This window comes from Copidosoma floridanum, unplaced genomic scaffold (genome assembly GCF_036245765.1).
Source record: "Copidosoma floridanum isolate Cflo_tuat_1 unplaced genomic scaffold, Cflo_Japanese_pri ptg000030l, whole genome shotgun sequence".
Classification (NCBI taxonomy): Eukaryota; Metazoa; Arthropoda; class Insecta; order Hymenoptera; family Encyrtidae; genus Copidosoma; species Copidosoma floridanum.
Genome location: NW_028321907.1, coordinates 32269024 through 32292052, shown reverse-complemented (window position 1 = coordinate 32292052; position 23029 = coordinate 32269024). Strand labels below are relative to the sequence as shown.

The window sequence follows — 23029 nt, the reverse complement described above, 5'->3', positions numbered from 1 at the left end:
CACTACTTTTTAATATATTTTGTCTCCGGAAACTAATAAATATCGAAAGTTATGAAGTAAATTTCATTTTTATTTGAAAGAAAAACGAAAAAATTAGTGAAAAAATTCCAAATTTAGCCTTAAAAAACTGTTAAAGTTGCAAAAAATGCATGAAATTACAAAATACAGTTATCTTGGTCAAATCAAACTTCAATCAGAGAAGTTTTTTAAAATAAAAAAAAAATTTCGACGACTTTACTGTTTAGTTTAATGTTAACTATTGTACAAAATTTATCAAAGTAATGTTATTGAAGTATCCTGTCAACTAGAAACTCTAGCATTAAATTGACTTATCAGTCATTTTTATTTGATTTGATAATAAAAAAAAAAAAACAATAGGTCGTGAAACCTATGAAAAAAGCAAAGCTTTGATAAGGTTTTTATAAAGAAAGTATTCGTTTGAATTATGTTATTTTTAGTAATTTTATATTGTTTTATTTTAAAAATACAACTTTTATTTATGGTTATTCATTATTTTATATTTATAAAAATTTATCGTGCTTACTTTTGCCGTCTTGTTTGAAATACTTTCAGATTTTTGCGCCGTTTCGAAACTTCATGTTTACACATATTCCCGATCGGAAATTTTAACTAGGCTACTCACCTGTAAAATTGATGACAGAGTTCCATACGTAATTACTTCGGGAAAGCCATTCGGCATTCCATGTGGTTTTATATATGGCTTTACAAAAGGTATTTTAGATTGGTGATGCCATATATAATGCTTTATGAAAAAACACATGAAATTACAAATTAAAAAAAAAAAAAAAAAAAAAAATTAGTTAACTAGAAATAACTGCAGAATACTCTTATCTACCATACTTTGAAGTTTTAACTAGTTTTGTGATTTTTTGCATAAACAGGGCAACGTCCTTAAGGATGTTACCTAGTTAATGTATTTTTGGTAGGTAACTACATTACCGATACCTTAAATAAAATGTATAGGTATATAAGAATACTCACGTAATGAGTGATTTTTAAGACGATTTTAATCATTTCAATGTTTAAATCTGTTAGAAGTATTATAACATGGGTTGCAACCTTGCACGATTACTCCTTGAGTAGATTTGTATCAGTCCTGTAAGTTTTGTTGACACGTGTTATTTTTGTCATAGCTTTTAATGCTGATTCGGCAGCCGTTCCATAACAGCACATATACGATTTGTATCAGTCCTGTAAGTTTTGTTGACACGTAATATTTTTATCACAATTTTTAATGCTGATTTGGCAGCCGTTTTATAAGAGCCCATGCTGAACACGATTTGTCATCATGTTATTTCTCAATATTTGATATTTTAACACATGCTAAAAAAATATGAGTAAACTAGCAAAAAAATACATAAGTATGTCATGCTTTGAAAGCAACCAGATTGAGTGAGAATAGTCAAAGTGATTTTAAAGTAAAAATTTTTCTAAATGATCGAAGTTCTATGCGACCATTATGTAAAAAATTATTTAATTTTGTTAATCGATAGCAATTTTCTTTAAATTTTGAAAAGTTGTAAAAATTTTATGAAAAATTATTCTGTAAAATGTACCTATATAGGTATATACAATTACTGCTTATAAATTTATAGATGTAGACAACTTAAAATGTCTAGGTAGGGCCGAGCTCTTCTCCTAAAACATCACGCCACCATCTTCTGCAACGCATTCGCCACACGAGGACCAATGTATGCTAGCTTGGGTGTTTACGTAGAAAATTTCCAATTAGGATTTTTCAATATTTTTCGAGCTCATATGTTATCTTGGAAATTTTTACTAACCCTTTTTTATTTTTGAGTTTTTTGCCGTATTTCACTTTTGAATTTTAGTGCAGTTTGGTGATGCTGAGCAAAATTAAGAGAGAGCTTGCGCGCTTGCTACCAAACAGTATACACACACACACACATACACACACACACACACACACACACACACATATATATATATATATATTAGTAGGGCTAACGCCCCCCTGCGCGCTCCGCTCGCCAACCCCCCACTAACAGATTGAGTAGACAAAATACCGACATTACTCGTGTATTTATCAATGCAGAGAAGGTTTTAAACCACACGAACAAAAATTAAAAATAAATGCTAGAGTAGTGTTAATGAGAACTTTAAGTATATCAGACGATCTCTGTGGAAGCACAAGATTAAAAATGAAAAAATTATTTAAGTATAATATAGAAGCCGAAATAACAACGGAAGAAAAAAAAGTGCAAAGTTAATATTCCTAGAATAAAATTGAATACTGGCACCTCATCATCATCATTACCTTTTGTCTTCTATAGGAAACAGTTTCCCTTTGTATTAGCATGTTCTACGTTTATCAACAAATCAGAAAAACAGAGTTTTGATTCCTTAGGATTGTATATTAGAAAACCTTTATTTTCTTACGGACATTTATACGTTGCTTTATTAAGATGTAAGAATCCAAAAAGAATTTTTATTCAAATTAAATCCGAGTATAAATCAGAAACTAAAAATATTGCTTAGCAAGGAATTTTTCAGTATTTCAAAAATATGTAACTTCAAAGATCGTCACATTTAAACAGACGTATGTTAATTCATGAAAACCATGAAAAACAAATATGTGAAAAATGTGGAAAGGGTTTTAAAAGAACAGATGGGTTAAAACGACACATGAAATGTCACAACATTAAGTTAACAGAATGAATTAGTGTTTCAAAAGCTTAATTGTATTTGTCTATTTAATTATACCTCCTCCTCAATTGTGTCTTTTTTTTAATAAAGTTCTAAGGTAATCAAGAATTTTATATTTGGGTAAAGTAAACATGGACCAGAAAGAGATTTGAAATGTAAAAGTTCAATCAAGTTAAACAAATAATGGTACTTCAGAGACATATAGTGAGTAAGGTGGAGCAAAAAGACAGAAGAAGACCTATGATCAATGACTTAAAAAACCCTCAAAACGAGGTATGACTTGGGTACTAAATTACGTATATTTTTTAACATTTATAATGGTAAAACATTCTATAAATAAGTAATTTTTTGGGGGGGTTGGCGAGCGAGGGGCAGCGGGGGGGAGCTCACTCAAATATAATTTGATCAAAAATGACGTTAAAACAGGAAAATAACTACGTAAATTGGGGGGGAGCGGGGGGGGGGCGGGGGGGCTGACACTCACTTTCGTCAATACAGCTATATAATATAGGGATATATATATATAATTCTTTTGCTGTCTAGAGTGCATGTGGTGGTGGGGGACAAACAGGGTTGAAATGGGCAAGAAAAAGTTTTACGCTTTCCCTTATTTTCGTTAAGTGAGGGCCCTGCATAAGAAGCTTCGCTTCCAAAAATCATGATGAACCATACATTTACAAATCTTAAAATAAATTCTTTATTTAATCAATCAACACGTAAATGTTGTTGAGTTAACAATATTCTGGTATTATGACAAAGCATGCAAAAAAACAAAGAATTTAAATTAAAAAAACAACTTTTAAAACAATAGCTTGATGCAGTAAGAGGAGTCAAAACAAATTTTCAGTTATCAGGTGGAAGAGAAGTATTGACAGATTAACAAAACAAAAAAATTTTGATCGCACAATGCTATTGTTACATTAAGTTTTAATAACAGTATAAGTTATAATAAAATTTATAAACGTATTCGATATGATCTCTTACAAGGTTGCCTTCGATACATTTCATGGATTTATCGGTAAGCAACATACCTGTGAAGTATCCTTTATTTTAAATTAGGAATACAGTTTTTGTTAACATTGTAATGAAAAAAATTAAAAAGAGACAATTTTTTTAAGCATGTCTTCAAGCCAATTGATGGTATCAATAAGTTAATGAAACGACTTTTGTCGTTAATATTAAAACAGTAGATTTGATTGCTTGCAAAATTATAATCAGTGGATACAAAATTGGTTTGAGTAAACGAAATAAGCTGTCAAAAATAGAAAGTTCAAAATTTTTTTATGGAGTTCATAAGTGCGCGCAGTCTTGATACTAAATAAAATATGTTTTTTATAAGTTAAAACTAATTATTAAGGAAAAAAAGAATGTCACAGCCCTCCAAGAAAATGCATTTATTTACCAAAAGGTCTCAGATGTGTAATTTAATCTGACCCACTAAGCGCTGTGAAAAATAACTTTTTTTAAGGTCTTCGTCTTACGCCACCTCTACTTTACTGATTTTACCATGAAGTTTTTTTTCATTATTTTAACTTTAGTTGAGTTCGTACAAATTGCAAAACATTTTTAATTTTTCTTTTGCAATGAAAATCAACTACATTTAAGGACTTTGTATCCTTACCACAATTAAAGTTAATATACTTGTAGCAAACGTAGCTTTGCTCTGATGATCGTGGGAGTTAGGATTTTAAAGGAAGTTTCTTTTAGTATTCCTGCACGTACATTAGTTAAATCTTAAATTTTGTTAGTAAATAGTGTTGTCTTGCTTTTAAGATCATTGTCAAGAGTATTTCTTAGACTTTGTTACTGCTAAACTTCAAAAGTATCAGGTCACTATCACTTTAATGAAAGATTAACTGCTCAATAAAAAGAAATATTAGGTCTTACGTGCTGTCTTTAACTTTAGTTTATAAAAAATTTACTACGAAAACATTTTAAGTGCATTAGATGTTGTCATTTCATCACGCTAACCCAACTTTAAAAAAAAAGTTAACATTAGATCATGAATAACCAAGATTTTTGTCGTAAAAATTTTAAACTATTCAATCGAGAGAAGAAAAATGTAAATTATTATTTGATAAAAACAACAAATAAGTGTAGTCTCAATAAGGGTGTGCCTCTTATTTACCCCACGTTTCATAAACATTTACGTAAAAACTTGCAGAACATGACATTTTTCATCAAAAAAACAGCATTGTATGGTTTTACTATTGAATGAACTACTGTAATAATTTCAAATGTTTTGTATAAATAAACAAAGGCATAGCATAACTAATACATACTCTTATTCTCTGAACTTTGTTAAAACTTACTCTCATTTTTGAAAGTAATTTAAGTTTGTATAAAAATACTAGCTACAAAAGTATAAAAAATTATGATGATATTCTTAATTGTTTTGAAGATATTGGGGAAAAAAAATTCTGAAAATGTCACATTTTTACAAATACTATTTTGTTAAAAAAAAAAAAAAAGTAAAAAAATGGTTAATGGACTCATGGATCTGTATATTTAACATTAGATCAACAAAAGTAATCCCCAAAAAAGTTTCTTTTTAATTGCAAGAACTGTGTAAGATAGACTTAAACATAAACCTTTTTTAAAAAAAAAATCTATTTTTTTTGAAAAATAATTAGTTTAGTACTTGATTTTTGAAAATTTCATTTTTTTTTAAAATCAATTATCTACTTAACTGACCTAATAGATCCAATAATTTTCACGAGCGTTATGACACTAATTAATAATTTTGTGATATATTTTATAGCCCCCTTGATAACTTGATTTTTCTAGATTTTTTTCCATTAAGAAGAATGTAAGGAACAATAATACGTAATAGAAGGTACTTTACAGCTGTGTTCCTTATCAATGTATCTGTTTTAAACATACGGCGTGACTACCTGTAAAAAATAACATCTAAGATTGATTTCCCAATTAGCTAATTTCACTGATCTAGTAACCCAAACCTTTTAGCACTCCACCTAAGATTTATTTTTTTTTTCAAGTGCTGAAATATTTTAATTGCTTAGCTGCAAATATACATTAGAAAATTTTTTTAAATTTTTTTTATTTTTGTCTTTAAGCAAACCGTGTGGCGTTAGCTACAGTTAGATGACAAACAAGCAAAAACCATTAGGATTGCAATTTTTCTACTAAAATAATTGTATCACGTACGTTAAGAGAGTTTTTTTGTAAAATCAGGTGTAGTTTAAGTTAAATATTTGCATGAAATTTTTTCGACTAACTTGAAAATTTTGTTTTTCATTCTAGACTTTGCACGAAAAAAAATTAGACTTAACAGTAAAATAAAAATTATATCTCACGCATGTATTAAAATGATATACATATATTATAAAATACGAGCTGTTAATTGGAATTCAATAACCTTCATAACATATTCAAGTTTTGATATGCGTTATTTAATAATTAAGCATGTTCTTGTTTAGCCGTACCAGTCCAGGTCGTGAGAAAGCACCAGATTCTTTGCTACCTCATATAGGTCCACGTTTTCCATCAAAAGAAAGGTTAGTATTTATTAATGCAGCAAGTAACTGTCACTTACAAAAAAAAATACGTCAAATTATGTCTAGAAGGCCCTATTTTTAAGAATTTTTTATTCTTACGTAACTAATAATTTTTTTCATAAAAGTTAATACTATTCGCCTTATAAAACATAAGAAAGGAAAATGTTTTAAATTAAAAATAATGATTTGCAGTATGAAATTCATGTGCTGATTTAACTGACTAGAATATTTTAGACGTATTCTTTTTGTGAGTGTCACATAAATGCTTTATGTGACGTTTTATTATGATTTTTATGTTGTAGTTATGGTCTTATCAAAGGTTGCTAATGAAAAGTCTGTTTTATCTGATTACTCGATTGTAAATTAAAAAAGTTGTGTATCATCTGTTGTTTAACAATATGCTCTCTATGCTATCAGTTATTTCATAAAAAAAATTTTTTTTATACAACATGCAGTCATTCTTTGAATAAATAATTAGGTAGCTGTTTCTTGTACGGTTTTTTGAAATTCTGAGTGTTGAATACTCAATTTCTTTTCAAGAATTTTTGGGCCATGACCAAAGATTTTAAAGACCTTATTGATTAATTAACAATGAAAAGACTGCTTCTTGCAGTGCCTTTCGAATATTAAATTTTTATTATTGAGGCATGTATAACCATTCTGTGAGTATTAAATAATGCTAAAAAATATAAATTATCGGTTATTGCTTAAAAAAGACGATAATGAATAACTTATACTGATCACAGTACTGTATTATATAAAAATGAACGGCATAAGGTGAATCTTTAAAGTTAATAAAACTATTAGGAATATTAAGTTTTTAATAATTCAGTATTTGGTACAGCTAAACTTTGTTTTATTTTCATGTGTAAGGCTCCATTCGTTGTCAATAAAAGTCTATAAAAAAGATTTTTCAGAATAACATTCTTAATTGTTCTGTTCGTCCTGACTTCACTAAATTGGTGCTATTAATATTTGACTCCTAGTAACCAACTCAGTTCCGTACAATTAAAACACGAGATTCGTATAATTTCTTGTTATCACCGTAAGATAATGTACGCAATGATAAGTCTAGGTCAACAAATACTAACTTGACTTTCAAACTCAAAAAACAAGTACTTAACTTAACGCCTTTAACCTAGTAATCCTGTGAGCTCACTTTTTGCTCACAACTTTATAAAACATATTATCTAGGGCTTTTACTTTCTATTTAATGAAAGTTTAATGCTACAACTAATGTTAATGTATTGACGAGACACTGCGATAATTTATAACTACAGCTTCAGTTGATCATCAAATAACCCAGTAAGTTTATTGATAACTTTGTGAGTTTACAGAGTTGTAAAATAATAACAAAATTGCCTTTATCAGGTAATCAGGTCTTGTAACAAACCATTTAATAAACTCATCAAGTAATAATTATTAACAAAATTTTTACCTACTTAGTAGTTTTTTTCTTTATTCTGTGCAAAACTATATCGCCTTAAATCTGGTAAATTAGAAGTAAATTTTATTGTCAATGATTGCTTTATTAGTTATTAAAATGGAAAATAACTGGACTAGCTTATCAGATTGACGGTGATATTGTTATTTATCGTTACTAATTTATTAAATGGCAGAAAACCACACTTTTGTATGATACAGAATTCCGAAGAATTATTATTCTGAAGAATATTCTTATAAGAACTCTTATTAAAAATCATCATTGTCTCTCTTTTTTTCTTCATTTTTCTCTTCATCGCTGTATCCTTCTGTATTTGAATACATGTTCTACTAAGAAATGTTTGTCCATATTTATATATAATTTACACAATTTAATTTTACAATTTTTTTTTCGTATTTATATACTTATTTATACATCGAATCTAATAATTTCTAGAGCATCTAAAAGTGTTAAAAATAAGATATATTGCTCGAAGCAGAAAAAAATATATCCAAAAGATACTAGAGCACTGTATCATGTACAAAAAAACAAATGTCATTGTTTACAAGGTCATGGCATTTGGATTATTTAATGCACCAGCAACTTTTGGACGACTTATAAAAAAAGAACTTAAAGGACTGTTGTACAAAATCTGCTTAGTTTATTTAAATGACATTATAGTATTAGCAGATTCGTTTTAAAAAATGTTAGTGAATCTAGAGAAGGTGTTTCTTCGATTTCGAAAAGCTAATCTTTAAATGAGTACAAAGAAGTGTAATTATTTTAAAAGATAAGTTCAATTACTTAGTCACATTGTATAAAAAGAAGGAAATAAGACAAATCCAGAAAAAATTGAGACTGTTTTGGAATGCCTGATTCCAAGAACAAAAAAAAACGTATATCAGTTTTTAGGATTTTGTTCGTATTATAGACGATTTATCAAAGGCTTCTCAGAAATTGCTAGACCTCTCCATAGTTTGTTGTTAAAAACAAGCGGTTTCAATGGTCTTCAAGAAGTCAGGAACCATTTCTAAAATTGAAGGGCGTTCTGACATCTCCTCCCATTTTGACTTTTTCTAGGTTAGATTGTACATTTACCATAGATACCGACGCATCAGATCGTGGCATTGGCTGAGTTTCATCTCAGAATCAACAAGATAAAGAAAGGGTTTATTATAGCTTATTATAGCCAAATGTACAATCCGTTGGAAAAGAATTGTTGTGTCACTCGTAGGGAATTATTAGCGATCGTTGAGTAATTAAGACATTTTTGTTATTACTTATACGAAGATGAATTTGTAATTAGAACAGATCATTCCCCCTTAACTTGGCTGTTATCATTTCAAGAGCTGAATGGTCAGCTAGCTAGATAGGTATGATTATTAGGTCAGTACAAGTTCGAAATTTTTCATAGGAGAGGAACAATTTACGGAAATGCAGATAGATTATCCAGACGACCATGTAAAGATAAATCATGCAAGTACTGCTATCGAGCTAGAGAACAGTTTAAAGCAGAAGATAAAACAATTGGACAATGTATCATCAGATCGTGGTAAATGACATGAATCTTTCATTGTTGTTGCATTTACTTTCCGGAAGTCAACATAAAATCTTGTAGAACCAATTTTTTTTTTTAAGGACGATTGGAGAACACCAGGAACTTGATGATCTTTCAATGACTTCTTGTTTTTACATTTCTGTTATAAGAGTGTCAACTTTTTTTTGTTTGTGAATAGGGACTCTTCTAAGTGGCTGTCTAATTGATTTTGTTTCTGTCTCCAAGTGTATCTTATGATGAACCAAATTATGTTTTCCTACGACATTGTCATCTTAAAAAATATTTGCATATTTAATTAGCAAATCTGCGATCTCCGACTCCAGGTAACAATCCAATTCTTCAGAGTTTTTCTGAAAAATACCCTGCAAAGTAACTCTACTTTGAAGTATTGAGTTATTAAAATTATCATCATGAATATCTATTTAATTTGGTATGCTATGAGTTTCAGGGTCTGAGTTATCTCTGTTAGAGAATCTGGTTGTGGTAAGGAAGTTTTTATTTGTTTGTTATGGCTTGCTTCTTTCAGTCTTACTAAATGTTTCTTGTAGACTTTAATTAAGTCTTTCTGTAGGTTTAATACTCTTCGTAGTCGCCAATTGAAAATCTTAGAAAGTGTCAACGTCGCGTCGCCTGTTGTGTGGCCATACATTAAACCTAATGAGGGCCTTTCACTTTTGTTCTGTACGGGGTGAAATATTGTTTAGGAAATAGATAGTTTTGATGGTATAATCATCTTCATCTACAATTAACCTATTTGATGTTATTCAAATAGTTAATTATTATATCCGTCTTGTTGATCATAACGATAGAAATCTCTGCGAAATAGTTCTTGATACCGGGTATATGGAATCGTACCCTCTTTTATTCAGCTCTCCAATCTCAACGAATAATCGTAGGTATCTGCTAGGGTAAGCAGGTTCTTTTGCATTTACTTGCTGGCTCATCATAGATGCCAGTCCTTTTATGAACATGTCTAACACCATGTCTCTTATTGGGGTCATCATATTCACTTTGTACGTATTACCTTTATCTTCCATTAGAGCTTTTTTAGCACTGCTCATTAGTAGGTTCAGATAATCATAATATTCTCCCACTAATTGGCCTTGTTGTTGACGTACTTTCTGCAGCTGAGTTTGATAATAATTATGAACGCTTCAAATGTTCCGAAGTCCTGGCTGCTTACGCTTATTCGTATGGCACCTCACAGATTTTGCAATACTGGTGTGTTATATAAATAACTTCGGTCATCTCTTACTTAACTTTCCCCATTTCTACTATTTTTAATGTAGTCCTTGAGTAGAATACTTTTTCAATAAAATATGGAAATGGATTTAATTGCATGTTCAAACAAGAAGTTGGTGTAATGGGACTTCATCAGCGAATCAGCTACTGTCGTATCAGCGTTATCTTGATTATTGTTTGTATTTGCCATTTGCACGATAAAACTGTTATCTTTGATGTATAATTTGTTTTGTGTGTGTGTTTTTTTCTTGATTATTTGTATACTATGTTTCACCTGCGTGTGTAAAATTTAAATAAAATTTAAAGGGGTTTAACTTTTTTTTTAATACTTTCTGAGATTTCATTATGTTCTATAAAAAATTTTTTACATTTTTATTTTATTAAGTTTATTTGTTTTAGAAAAATATTTTCCTAATTAATTGTAGATGCAGATGATTATACTGTCAAAACTTTCCATTTCTTGAACAATGCTTTGACTACAGTAATGATGTATGAAATTCTTGACATGCATCATAAAAAACACAAGCAATAAGGAACTAGTTAGATGTGTATGTGTGTGCGTATGTGTGTGTATGTGTGTGGGGGGTTATACTGTCTTTATATACGTAGATTTTAATTTACATAAATATAAGTATAAATGTGTATGTTAATTAGCTCTATCTGCATTTAAGTGTATACACATATGATCTATATTATGTATGTATAGTATATGATACATACATATATGTGTATCATACATAGATACAAATATTTATTTTCGCTCATACATGTATGTAGATATAGTCGTTTTCATACGTATATGAGGCATTTCATGCGAAACGTCATAGGCCCGCTGCGCGAGCGGTAAAAGTCACTGTTTTTAGCTCAATTTTTTGGCCTTATTCCTATCCTAAAAAAATATTGCAAGTAGTATTTTCTGTGTAGTTTTCAGTCAACTTTTTGATAGTGTAGTTAGTTCTCCAAAAAAACTTAATTTTCACTAAAAAAAAGCATAAAACATGCCATATCACAAAAAACATTTTAAGTTTCTTTTTTCATAGACTAGATGGAGAGCTAAGATTTTTTTACATGGAAAACGCCTTTTTGCACAGTATGCTCTCACTTAAAAAAATTCGATTAACACGATACTAAAGAGTAGATGCTTGGCCATCTAAATGCGAGTGAAGGGCCAGCGTGGTTCCGATGCGCGCTACGCTTGTGTTGATTGTAGATGTATACGTATGTGTACATCATGAAAATCTCAAACTAATTCTTGCAGCTGTAAATCTGTAACATTTAATGCAAAATCCTGAACAGGCTCTTAAAAACTACTACGACTGAATAGAGGCAGCAGTGTGCAGTAACTCTATTAAAAAATGTTTTTCAGGTGCAGGATGTCTAGATAGTTGCAACATATCAACATTACGTCTACATCATGTTTAATGTTTTGAAAAACATAATATTTTTAATGAATTGTGGTTTCAACCAGACAGATGTACCATTGTTTACTAATTAGAAGAAAAATTATTTTAACACAAAACTTTTGATTATTTTGCTACGAAACAATTAATTTTTATTAATTACCTGAAAAAAGATCTGGAAGGTGAAGAATTTATTATAACATATACATTTTTGAAAAATTATGCGTTTCTTATGCAGAATTCAACCTAATCTTTTTATTGAAACAATAACCAAACTTCCATTTTTACAGTTATGTTTTATTATAAAAAATAAGATGAGCTCAAACACATAAGTCATGCTGTTCTTTCTGATAACCTAAACCTACAACTGCTGTATACGAGCATGAAAAAGTTATAACAAATTTTTGAAATCCTAGTTTGTAGTAAAAAAAATTTCCTATACAACTGAGGAGCCAGTCAACATTTCAAAAATTAGTGCAATTTTAGAAACATTCTTTTATGCGAAAAACGTTTTAAAAGTGATTGTTAATGGCATTTTTTGCCACTTTTCATGAAAAAGGAGTGTGTGACGGTATTGGAGCCAACTTAAAGAGAGGTGCAAGATGGGCAAGTCTTTAAGTTCCCTCCGAATAAACGAATGTTAACAGCAGGAAACTTGTACGACTAGGCAAAGAATTATTGCAAAGAAACAAAAGTTTTTTATTTAAGTAAAGAGTCGTATGAGTATAATGTAGGAATAAACTCAAATCTCGAGTTGATGGACCATAGTTTATACTTCGAAACTCCACTTTATCATTCCAGTCGATGATAAAACATTAAAATTTAAAAAAGAAACGAAAAAAAACACTTATGAGCTCTAATTATTAATTTTTTTCTAAACAAAATAATAAAATCAAAAAGCCTATATCTTAAACTTTATCTAAAACTAAGAAAAATAGAAAATATCTGTTTGGATAGTATTTCCAAATAAATAATATTTATAGTTAACTTGAGCAGAGCACGGTGCGGCGTGATGCCGACCTTTGGTGGCACTTAAACGGCCGAGCGTCTACTCTTTGGTACCGTTTTACTCGAATTTTTTGTTAAGTGTAGCATATTTTGTGTTTTCTTAGAGAAAATATATTTTTTAGGAAAACTAACGACACTATCGGAAAGCTGACTAAAAAATACATCGAAAAGGCTATTTGCAATATTTTAAGATAGGAAAAAGGCCGAGAAAATAAGCTGAAAACAGTGATTTTTAGCGCCCGCACGGTGGGCCTGGGACGTTTTGCGTAATACGCCGAATATACGATGTATAAACATACAAGCAGTCGTATACATGTATAGTTACTACTGATATTTGTATATATACTATATATATTTAAACAAATTGATGTATATATGTGTGTTGTAAGAGGGTATGTATTGATTAATATCAACATGTTAATACCGACGTGTATGTCATATATAATGTATATTATTATACGTGTGATTATATACATGCACGTATATTATAATATTGACATCTACATGTATGTATGTACATACGTATAAATATGTATGTAAACATACAAGTATAAACGTATGGATACATATATTTATATATTTACATGTATTTGTAGATTAATATACCCGTATACTCGTGCAGACGTGCACAGTCAACAGTTCTCTCTGTCTCTCTCGCTAAGAATACGTGCGGAGTGGGTCCTCTTACGGTTTTTCGTAACGTCGGTCTTTCTGTGTTAGGTCCACTTGCCCAGTCCTGGCGAAAAAAGCATAGCTTAAAAAATAACATGCTTTAGTTTCAAACGTTAGATTTCTACTGCAAAATTGTTATATGACAACGAGTAATATTTTACTATTGTGTTGTGTTAGATAACACTTATATTATTATTCTATTCTTATGTAGTTTATTCCTAACTATACAATTCTGTCCCCTTTTCTTCCAAAATTCCTCCCTACTTGAGAGTACTTGTCTTGTGTGAGCTCCTAGGGCACTGAATCTTTGACATGACTCTATTATTTATTTTACTGTATGTGTTACTGTTTAACGAGCAATTGCCTCAAGATTACTACGGTTATTACTAGTTTTGATTCGTGTATTTTTTTTATTAACCATCTACCTCACCATTCTAACCTTTTTTTAACTGATAGCTATCTTACGAATGAGTTTACCATGTGTTGACATTTTTAAAAGCACAGGTCACTAATGGTCCAGATATAATCTGTATAAGTTAACTGATCATTCAAATAAATGATAAAATAAATGATTTTTTATTTTCCTGAGAACTAAGTTGGTAGAAAAATCTCAATCAAATAATATTAATATTCTTTGACACAACTTTCACCCATGACTCTCCACAAGTATTAACATCTGAGAAACTATTCGCTGAGTCATGCTTTGTGTATCAAGTTTGAGTTGATATTAAACAATGTACGAAGTAAAAAAAAAAAAACATGAAAATTTAACAATTAGCCTTATAACTATCACAAGAACATGATTTAGTGTTTAATAACAAGGTAAACATTATTGTTCAATAATCCTTTAATTCTGGAATACTCTAAAAGAAAAAAATAAAGTCGTTTTATCTGTTTTTATACACAAAATATTGCTAAAAACCTTCTGTATAAAAAAATTACTTATTTTTAATCAGCAGTCTTATTATACACTAATTAAAAATATTAAATCGTCAAACAAAAAAAAAAAAAAACATTTGGATGGACCTATTTATGAAAGAATACTAAATTTTTCGAAATGATTTTTCAAGTATTATAAATATTTAATTTCATCTTATAATTCAATGTTGTTTTAATTATGTTACGACAGCAAAGGGGCTGAGCTCGAATTTCAAAAACCACGTGTAAAGCATTTGTGGGATAGCTGGAGAAACGTCTGGATGTTGGCCTGGAAACGACAAAGATGTCTACAAGACAAATTAAATTACATTGAAGACTTAGAAAAAGTTGCTAACTTCAGCTGGGAGGACTGGCGCAAGAGAGTAATATTAAGATCTATGCAACAAACTTATACGATGTAACTTTGTTGTGCCGACTCATTAATATTAATTAACGTATTTTTAGTTCCTGAAATTTATGAACCATAAAAAATCAAGATTGACAGATCTTTTTAGAAAAATGGATAAAAATAATGATGGCCTTATTCCCAGAGACGATTTTATTCAAGGAATTCTCAATACAAGTAGGTTTTTAATTAATACTTATCATGTTAAATATTTTAAACACAGTTATTTTAGTATAACTAAGTGATATGTGCAGAATTTGATTCGTCACGACTTGAAATGGGAGCAGTTGCTGATTTATTTGATCGACATGGAGAGGGACTTATTGATTGGAAGGAATTTATTGCAGCATTGAGGCCAGACTGGGAAGAAAGACGTACACATAATGATACTGATAAGATTCATGATGAGGTGAAACGCTTGGTAATGTTGTGTACATGTCGACAAAAATTCAGAGTTTTTCAAGTTGGGGAAGGAAAATATAGAGTGAGTGATGAAATTCAAACTTATAAATAATTTTGACAACAGGACAGAAAAAATAAACAGGTTTAATATTTTTTTTTGTTAGTTTGGTGATAGTCAAAAACTGCGTTTAGTAAGAATTCTACGTTCCACTGTAATGGTTCGAGTTGGAGGAGGATGGGTGGCCCTCGATGAATTTCTAGTCAAGAACGATCCATGTCGTGGTAAGTTTTTTTTGTGTATCACGACACCTTAATTATATGTATTACTAGATATCGGTTTAGTATTAGTACCAAGCCCGCTTACCAATAAATCAATACCACTTTACGCCCTTACCTTACTATTAACTTCAATATTAAATATTTTTGAAATGTCACCAACTAACATAATGGCTTAAGTAATGCATATATTCGTGTTAATAACGTTACTGACGATTACGACAATGATGACGACGATAACGATGATAACAAGAACGTCCACGTCCATGACGATGGCAACATTAGAGATAAATACGCCCATGACAATGATGCATCGCGACTGTAGCTATTCTCAATGAGAATGAAATTGATGACTTTTGACGAAATATATGAAAGTTTTCTCTTGCCACAAAAGAAAATTCATTTCAGGGCTTTCTCTGTACGTGAGTACACAGTACGTGTATAAGGACCGTAAAGGAAATATATATTTTCATTAAAAGTGTTATTACTTAGATCTTTCGACAAAGGCTATTTAATTTGTTTGCATTTTTCAGAAAAAAAATTTTTTGGAGTCTCTTTATTTTATAAATTAAGAATTTTGTCACGAAAGTTCATTTTTAATTTGTCAGGATAATCAAGTTGTTTTTTGTTGAGTGTCTTTATTGTTTTGTGACAAGCTCTAATTGTATGTTTATCTTCTACTATTAATAATAGTTCTACATGTTTATTTGAACAAAATTCTTGTTTTAACGGAAGCGTAAAGTGTGGTTTTTAAGGAGAACGGTCACAATTTCTATGAAGTCTGAATTGTTAAATTTCCATTTTGAAGGTTTGCATATTGTTAGGTTTAAGAATATTATAATTCATAGTTTTAAAACAAACTGAAATTCTTCAGGCTTAACTTTCACTAACTTATTTTCTTTCAGAACAATTTGATTATAAAAATTGTTGTAAAAAAACTTTTCATAGTAATGGTTTGTATGTAACGGCCACTCGAGACATGTTGTTTTTTACTGAAAAGAACGTTAAGATTCCTAAGTTAAAGATTATTCCATCTTATTTCGTTATTATGTCTTGAGAAATATATGGCTTAACGTATTAAAAATTACTTTGATTGATCAAAAAATTGTTTTACATGCAGATATAAAAACATAACCATATCATCTATTCAGAATAGCTTACAGATTTATTAAGATAAATTTTGTGGTATGTTCTTCTGCATTATAGTACTGATGTAGAGGATAGTAGAAGCTCTTCTTTACAATACTTTGTTACATAACTCCTGATAATTCTTAAAAATTGTACTAAAAAATATTTACGTTAATCTATGTACATCTTTTTTTATACATGTAAAAGTATAGTATTAACCTATAAATACTTGAGTGACATTAAATCAATTCTTGTTACTATCCAAAAATAGCGAAGGGAAGAACAAACATCGAACTAAGGGAACAGTTTATTCTGGCGGATGGTGTTAGCCAATCAATGACGGCCTTTAGATCGAAACCAAGTCCTACACTTCAGCGTAATCAGTTTTCGTCATCTGGGCCTATTACAAAGGTAAATAATACATATGTTTGTGTATATATATATATATATATATATATATTGTCCTAAAATTTTTGCTAACAAGATCAAAATTTAAAAGTGTTTTCAAAACTAAAATTTGTTTAACTCCTATGTAATTGTATCATATCGATTTCTCAATATTTATTTTGTGTATCTTTTCTTCTATGATGCATATACTTTTTTTCTTTTCTATATTTACTTTAATAAAAGAAATAGGGATTGATATTCAAAAGACTCTTGTTTATTGACTTTGATATTTTTACAAAACGTCTATTTTATTCTTATTTCTTATCTTTAAATACAAGCATGTCGTTGCTATAAATGCGCTCGTTATATTATATTCTGCAAAAAACAAGTGTAGACATTAATGCACTTAAGACTTTTTTTTTTCTTCACGTACACGTATTATTTTCATTTCTGTATCATAATAATTTTTGAAATCAGATGTGCTTTTTATCTTATACTCTTAATTACATTGCCTTACTAATTGATTTTGTGATACTTACCCCATAACTATGTTTTTTGAAAAATATTTGCATTTCTCTGTATTTTATAAAATATTACATTGAAATAACGAGCATTTTAGCAGCTTAAACACTGGAACAAATCAAGTTTTGTTGTCATTGTTTGATCACTTTTTTTTGCTTGCTTTAATAGTTGTGCAGACATTGTAACAGTTTTCTAAAGAATGTTACATACTTGCTTGTGTGTTTTTAGGTTTCTTCAATTTTTTTTGTCTCCAGACACTTTCCATATATTTTCACATGATGAACTTAGTTTACCTGTGTTTTATAGCCTAAATATTAAGTATTATCTCTCGCTTGATTTTCTTCGATTTTCTACCGTTGTCTTATAATGTAAAAATGTGGAATTTAATAAAACCAGCAATTTGCATGTACGCTTACATATATAGGTATTCTGCCGTAACTAACTTATACAATATCTCTGGTTTATATGCTCGTAACGAGGTAAAATTCATTAATGTAAAAGTCTGTACTTAGTTAAAAAGTTGCGCTATTTCTGTTACAATTATGAAAAATAGCATGTATAGTCATTTTGGTGGTAAAATTGACGAAAAAAAGTTGAAATAATTTTTCTGTCCAGTGTCGCTTTTCAGTTTTTGCACTTGCCGATTATGTCTATGTGAACATCGAGCTTCAATAATTATGCTCTCCAACTGCAGATACAGATCATTAAATTTGTCGTATTCACGATATAAAGCGATCAATTAAGCAACCACATATTTTTATTAACAATCCGAGAAGTGTGCACACACTTTAGCCCCAAAATTAAGCCAAAAAGTGATGCATCACATGTTAGGCCTTAACAACAAGACTAAGTCGTTTGATGGTAATATAAATCGCTAAATTTCTAGACTACAGTGTACAAGTAAACTATCATTAGTACTGTTATCAGTACGTGTTTAAAATTCAAACATTATCGAGGGTTTGAATTTTTGAATTGTACATGGGTAAAAGTTTCCAACTTTTCTATCTATCTTTATACGAGCTTTTTGGCTGTCTTCCCTTCCCTGTCCACCTCAGTATATTTTTTCACATTTTAGGATAACGGATTACCATCTACCTTTTTTTCGCTACTGTTGGACTTTAACATCGTATACGTTTCTCAGAATTTGTATTCAAAAGTCTTTTTTCTGAGATCCATCTAGTAACGGTTATCCTGCTTCGAATGTTAGTAGTGAAGTGCTACACTGTTTTAAAAGGTTCTAATATGGTATCAATGAAAGCTGGGATCAAACCCTATCTAGTAAAAAAAAATTTGGTACTATTTAGTAACGCTGATTTAAAAAAATACAGCAATTTTAAGAATACTAATGTTTTTTAGCAAATATCTACAATATCTAGTTTTTAGTCACTTTAATTGCTTTTCCTTCAACTGAAGTACCTTTTAATTAAAGGCACTAAATAAAACTATTTTTTCATAATCAATGATCTTGTTCTCAGCTTATATTAAACCCAGATAAGAACACTTCAACTATACAGGCAGCTTACTTGTACGTACTTAAATTATAGGTAATTTTTTGAAAAATGAACTAAAATTTTCTGTTCCAGAGTGTCTGATATCTTCTAACTAAATAACTTTGTAGTAAAATTGCTTCGAATACTTATAAAGGGTTGTATGTAAGATAGAAATATTAGAGAAAACAATTTCCTTTACAACTTTATTCTGTTGAGGTAGTTGTTTTCTAAATCAAAAGTATCTAAAAAGGTACGAAATTTTTAACAAAACTAATGTAAACGTCGAGAAATTTGTGTAAAAAATTTTAGACCTATTTACGACGTCGTTATTAAAATATCCTCGTCAAAAAATTACTCTTTTAACATTGGAGCAATGGTGCAAACACTACATGGCCCCATTATTTTAAAAAGTGTAACTTACCGTATATCTATAAATAATTTTAAAAATACTAAAAACTATCTTAGACAGTAGAGAAATACATACGTTTTTTGAGGATTTCTTACCACATAGTTTTAAAGTAATAGTAATCAAGAAAGTACTCCTTATTTGATTTTAGAAGATAACCGAGTAAGTATCGCGTATGGAGCAATGTCACATTGTCACATGAGTACAAATAGATAGATGTATATGTTTATGTACGTATAAATGTACGCAAAGGCATTCACATTTCTCTCTGTTATTTTGAATACGGGATGATATTTGAACATAACCGTAGTATTGTATATCTATACATACAACTGACCTATATATTGGAAAACAACTACCTGAAATCTATTTTTTAAGTTCTTTTGAGACAGTTATTGCAGAATCACTCATATTTAAACATTTTTCAGTACTTTAACAGCGGTAACCAGCGTGTAAAGCAGTAAATCCCAAATTCAAATCTGACGTGGAAAAATTCTTGTGATAATTTTTTTTAATTTAAGCTATGGTAATAAGCTCTTTATGCATAAGAAGCATAGCAATACGTTTATAGTGACTAAGAGGAGTTGCTCTTATGTTGTTGCAAAGCAAGCAGTCACTAATACATACTATCACAGCATAAGGAATCCTTGTCAGTGTAAGACCTTGAGTATATTACCAATTAAAATCTGTTACAGTTCGGCTATCATTTTGATACTCTTTTTTATTTAATAGTATACCACCAATCAACATGCTAAAGAGTCGTCACCATTTTATAAGTGAACAAATATGACAACTTGAAATTTTGATAAGCTGTATTTCATAAAAAACTTAAACATAGTTTTAGAGAATTGTTTCGTAATACGCATGGTCATACAATACAAAAACTTAAAGAGCATCATGTTACGGAAAATAGGTACTTTGTAAAAAATCTATGTGTGTAGTTAGTGCGAAAATTAAACAAAAAACTCAAAGTACTCGACCATTACGCAGCAAGTTCTTCCTTATAAATTTAGAGGTGCTTTGCAGGTACTTGATAAGTATTTTTTGGGCACTTAATAGATGCTTGGTGGGTACTTGACATGCACTCGACTAAAACTTGTAAGTACCCACTTTGTGAAGAGCATTTCAAGTACTAGTCATGTACCCTTGAAGTAACGGAAAATGTCTGTTAAATTCGTGAAAAGTGGCTGCTTAGTATCCTATAAGTATCCACCAATTACCTGCCAAGTACTTGTAAAGTCATTGTTAAGTACCTACCAAGTGACGACCAAGTATTAGCCAAGTACGAGCCTATTTGCTCGCCAAGTGCCCGTTTAGAACTCCTACAGATCCCGAAAATTGCCTGCCAAGTAAAAGCTAAGTAACTGCAAAGTACTCACCAAGTACCATCCAAGTTACTACCAAGTACTCACCAAGTACCAGCCAAGTTACTACCAAGTACTCACCAAGTACCAGCCAAGTTACTACCAAGTACCCACCACGTGATAGTCAAGTACCTATTAAGTATATGCCAAGTACCCGCCATATACCTGCTAAGTACCTGATGAGTGTCTGTCAAGTACTTACCAAGTTTTTGTTAAACACCTATTAAGTTCATGCTAGGTATCCGCAAAATTTCGGTCAAATACCCGCCAAGTATCCGACAATTACCCAACAAGTGCCAACCAATCAAGAGCTAACTGAGTATCTGCTATATGACGGTTAAGTACTAAACTATTTTGGTTTGATCCTTGTAAAAATTATACTTCAATAATTTTTTGGCAAAGATTTGGTACAACTTAATACTTTTCAATATTTTAGTCATGCTGGACCATAATAATAAAAAAAACCAGTGAACAGTGGGTGCTTGGGTACCCAAGTAAGAAGTTATACTTCAAAAAAATCATACGGTGAATAATATAATTATAAATATAAATATAAGTACCTTCCATGAAACGATATTGTGTGTACAAAGATGGTGCAATTATTGTTGAAATGAATATACTTACGTTAGTTGGGTGTGGTTTTAATAAATATTGCAATATTTAATAACTGAAACATTATAAACAATATATGATGGCACAATACAATATAAACAATATCCCTTCAGGAAGTTCATCACACATAGGTTTTTTTGACAGATACTATTCAAGCATCAAAAGTGAACTCAAAATACCATAAGAAATACCCCAAAAAATTGCAGATTATTTAACTGTGCCCTCTTTTACATGTTTATTTTTAAAAATTTGCATTTTAACATGTAACATTATGGAAAAATCACTAAAAATTACATTTGTAAGATCTGTATAAACCCCCTAATTTTTGTTTGTATGAAAGATTACTTTTAGGCAAACCTGTTTCATTTTCAAATAGATCTATATTTTTTTTGTTGTTTAATCACACACAAAAGAAGGGGTCAAGCATGCGTAAAAGCGTGTATGTAAGCTGATCCATATAAGAAAAATAATTTATAGCGTTGCTGCCTATATTTGTGCTCCTTCCAGCTCTCTAAATTTTGTAAAAGAAGAAAACGCAGTAAAAATTAACTATTGTAATTATACAGTACCGAAAATTTTTTCTTTTAAATATGAAAATTATGAAAATATGAAAGCTGCTGTGCTAATATGCACTAATTTCCAAATGTTTGAAAAAAACGGGTACCAAAAAATGTATCTTATTAAATAAATTGTTTATTTATATAATATATGATTAAACCAACAGTAAATAAAAATTCACATGAGAAATACGTTACGAACTGTACGATAAAATGAAGTAATCAATTTTTTTTTAATGTGTTGACTAGTGGTAATTATTGATTATACAATACAAAATAAAGATTTAATTGTTAGCTGAACTGTAACTAATTTATTTAGTCATAGACCCAACCTAATCGGAAATTGAAAATGGGTGTCAACTTAACCGGAGTCAAGATGCACAGTTAGCCAAGGTGAGGCTAAAAGTTGTTTAATTGGGTACAGACTTAGCTATGAGCTTCTCCCCAACTGCCGTCTTATTTTATCTGCTCAAAGTATATATATATATATATATATACAAATATATATATATACATGAAGTTGTTCTTGCGATTAATCTTATGTACGTAAGTAAACTTGTTAATATCAGATAAATCTTAATAAGAAACACACAAACACATTTTAACCAAGTTTTAATTTGTTGAATAAACCTTAAGCATATCTTTAGAAAAATTAAAGTAAAGGAAGGTGTATGGATCAAAAAACTTTTTAATGTTTTTTAAACGTTGAACTCTGACACTTTCCCAATCTCTGGTACAATTGAAAAAAATCTTAAACCATTGCTAGATTTTTTTCGACATGTTCAGTAGAATCTTGACAAAATAGAAAGAATTCACCAAATAAAAAAATAATTCATTCTTATCTTACACCACTTTAAGGGATTCGTCTTGTTTTGATGAAAAGGACTTGCTGATTTAGTATTTCACTGAGTTTTCCCTTTTTTTAATTTTACATAGCGTGAAATATTTGGTGCTGTGCGTACTCACATTAATTAATTACACGCGCGTGCGTCCACACACACAACATTAATGCAGTTCATGCATATATGTATACTACAGTACATAGCTATTCA

The 23029-nt window shown here is 30.0% G+C and overlaps 1 protein-coding gene across 1 annotated transcript in view; it reads left to right on the top strand.

Annotated features, from left to right (window-relative positions):
• shot (dystonin-like protein short stop) overlaps positions 1–23029 on the top strand; it is a 1026404-nt gene that overhangs the window by 868029 nt on the left and 135346 nt on the right. The window contains exons 23-28 of the mRNA XM_089596194.1: positions 6129–6206; positions 14639–14810; positions 14893–15010; positions 15088–15317; positions 15400–15517; positions 16911–17050. Of these exons, the coding sequence (XP_089452320.1) occupies positions 6129–6206; positions 14639–14810; positions 14893–15010; positions 15088–15317; positions 15400–15517; positions 16911–17050 (856 nt within the window). The remainder of the gene's footprint in view (positions 1–6128; positions 6207–14638; positions 14811–14892; positions 15011–15087; positions 15318–15399; positions 15518–16910; positions 17051–23029) is intronic.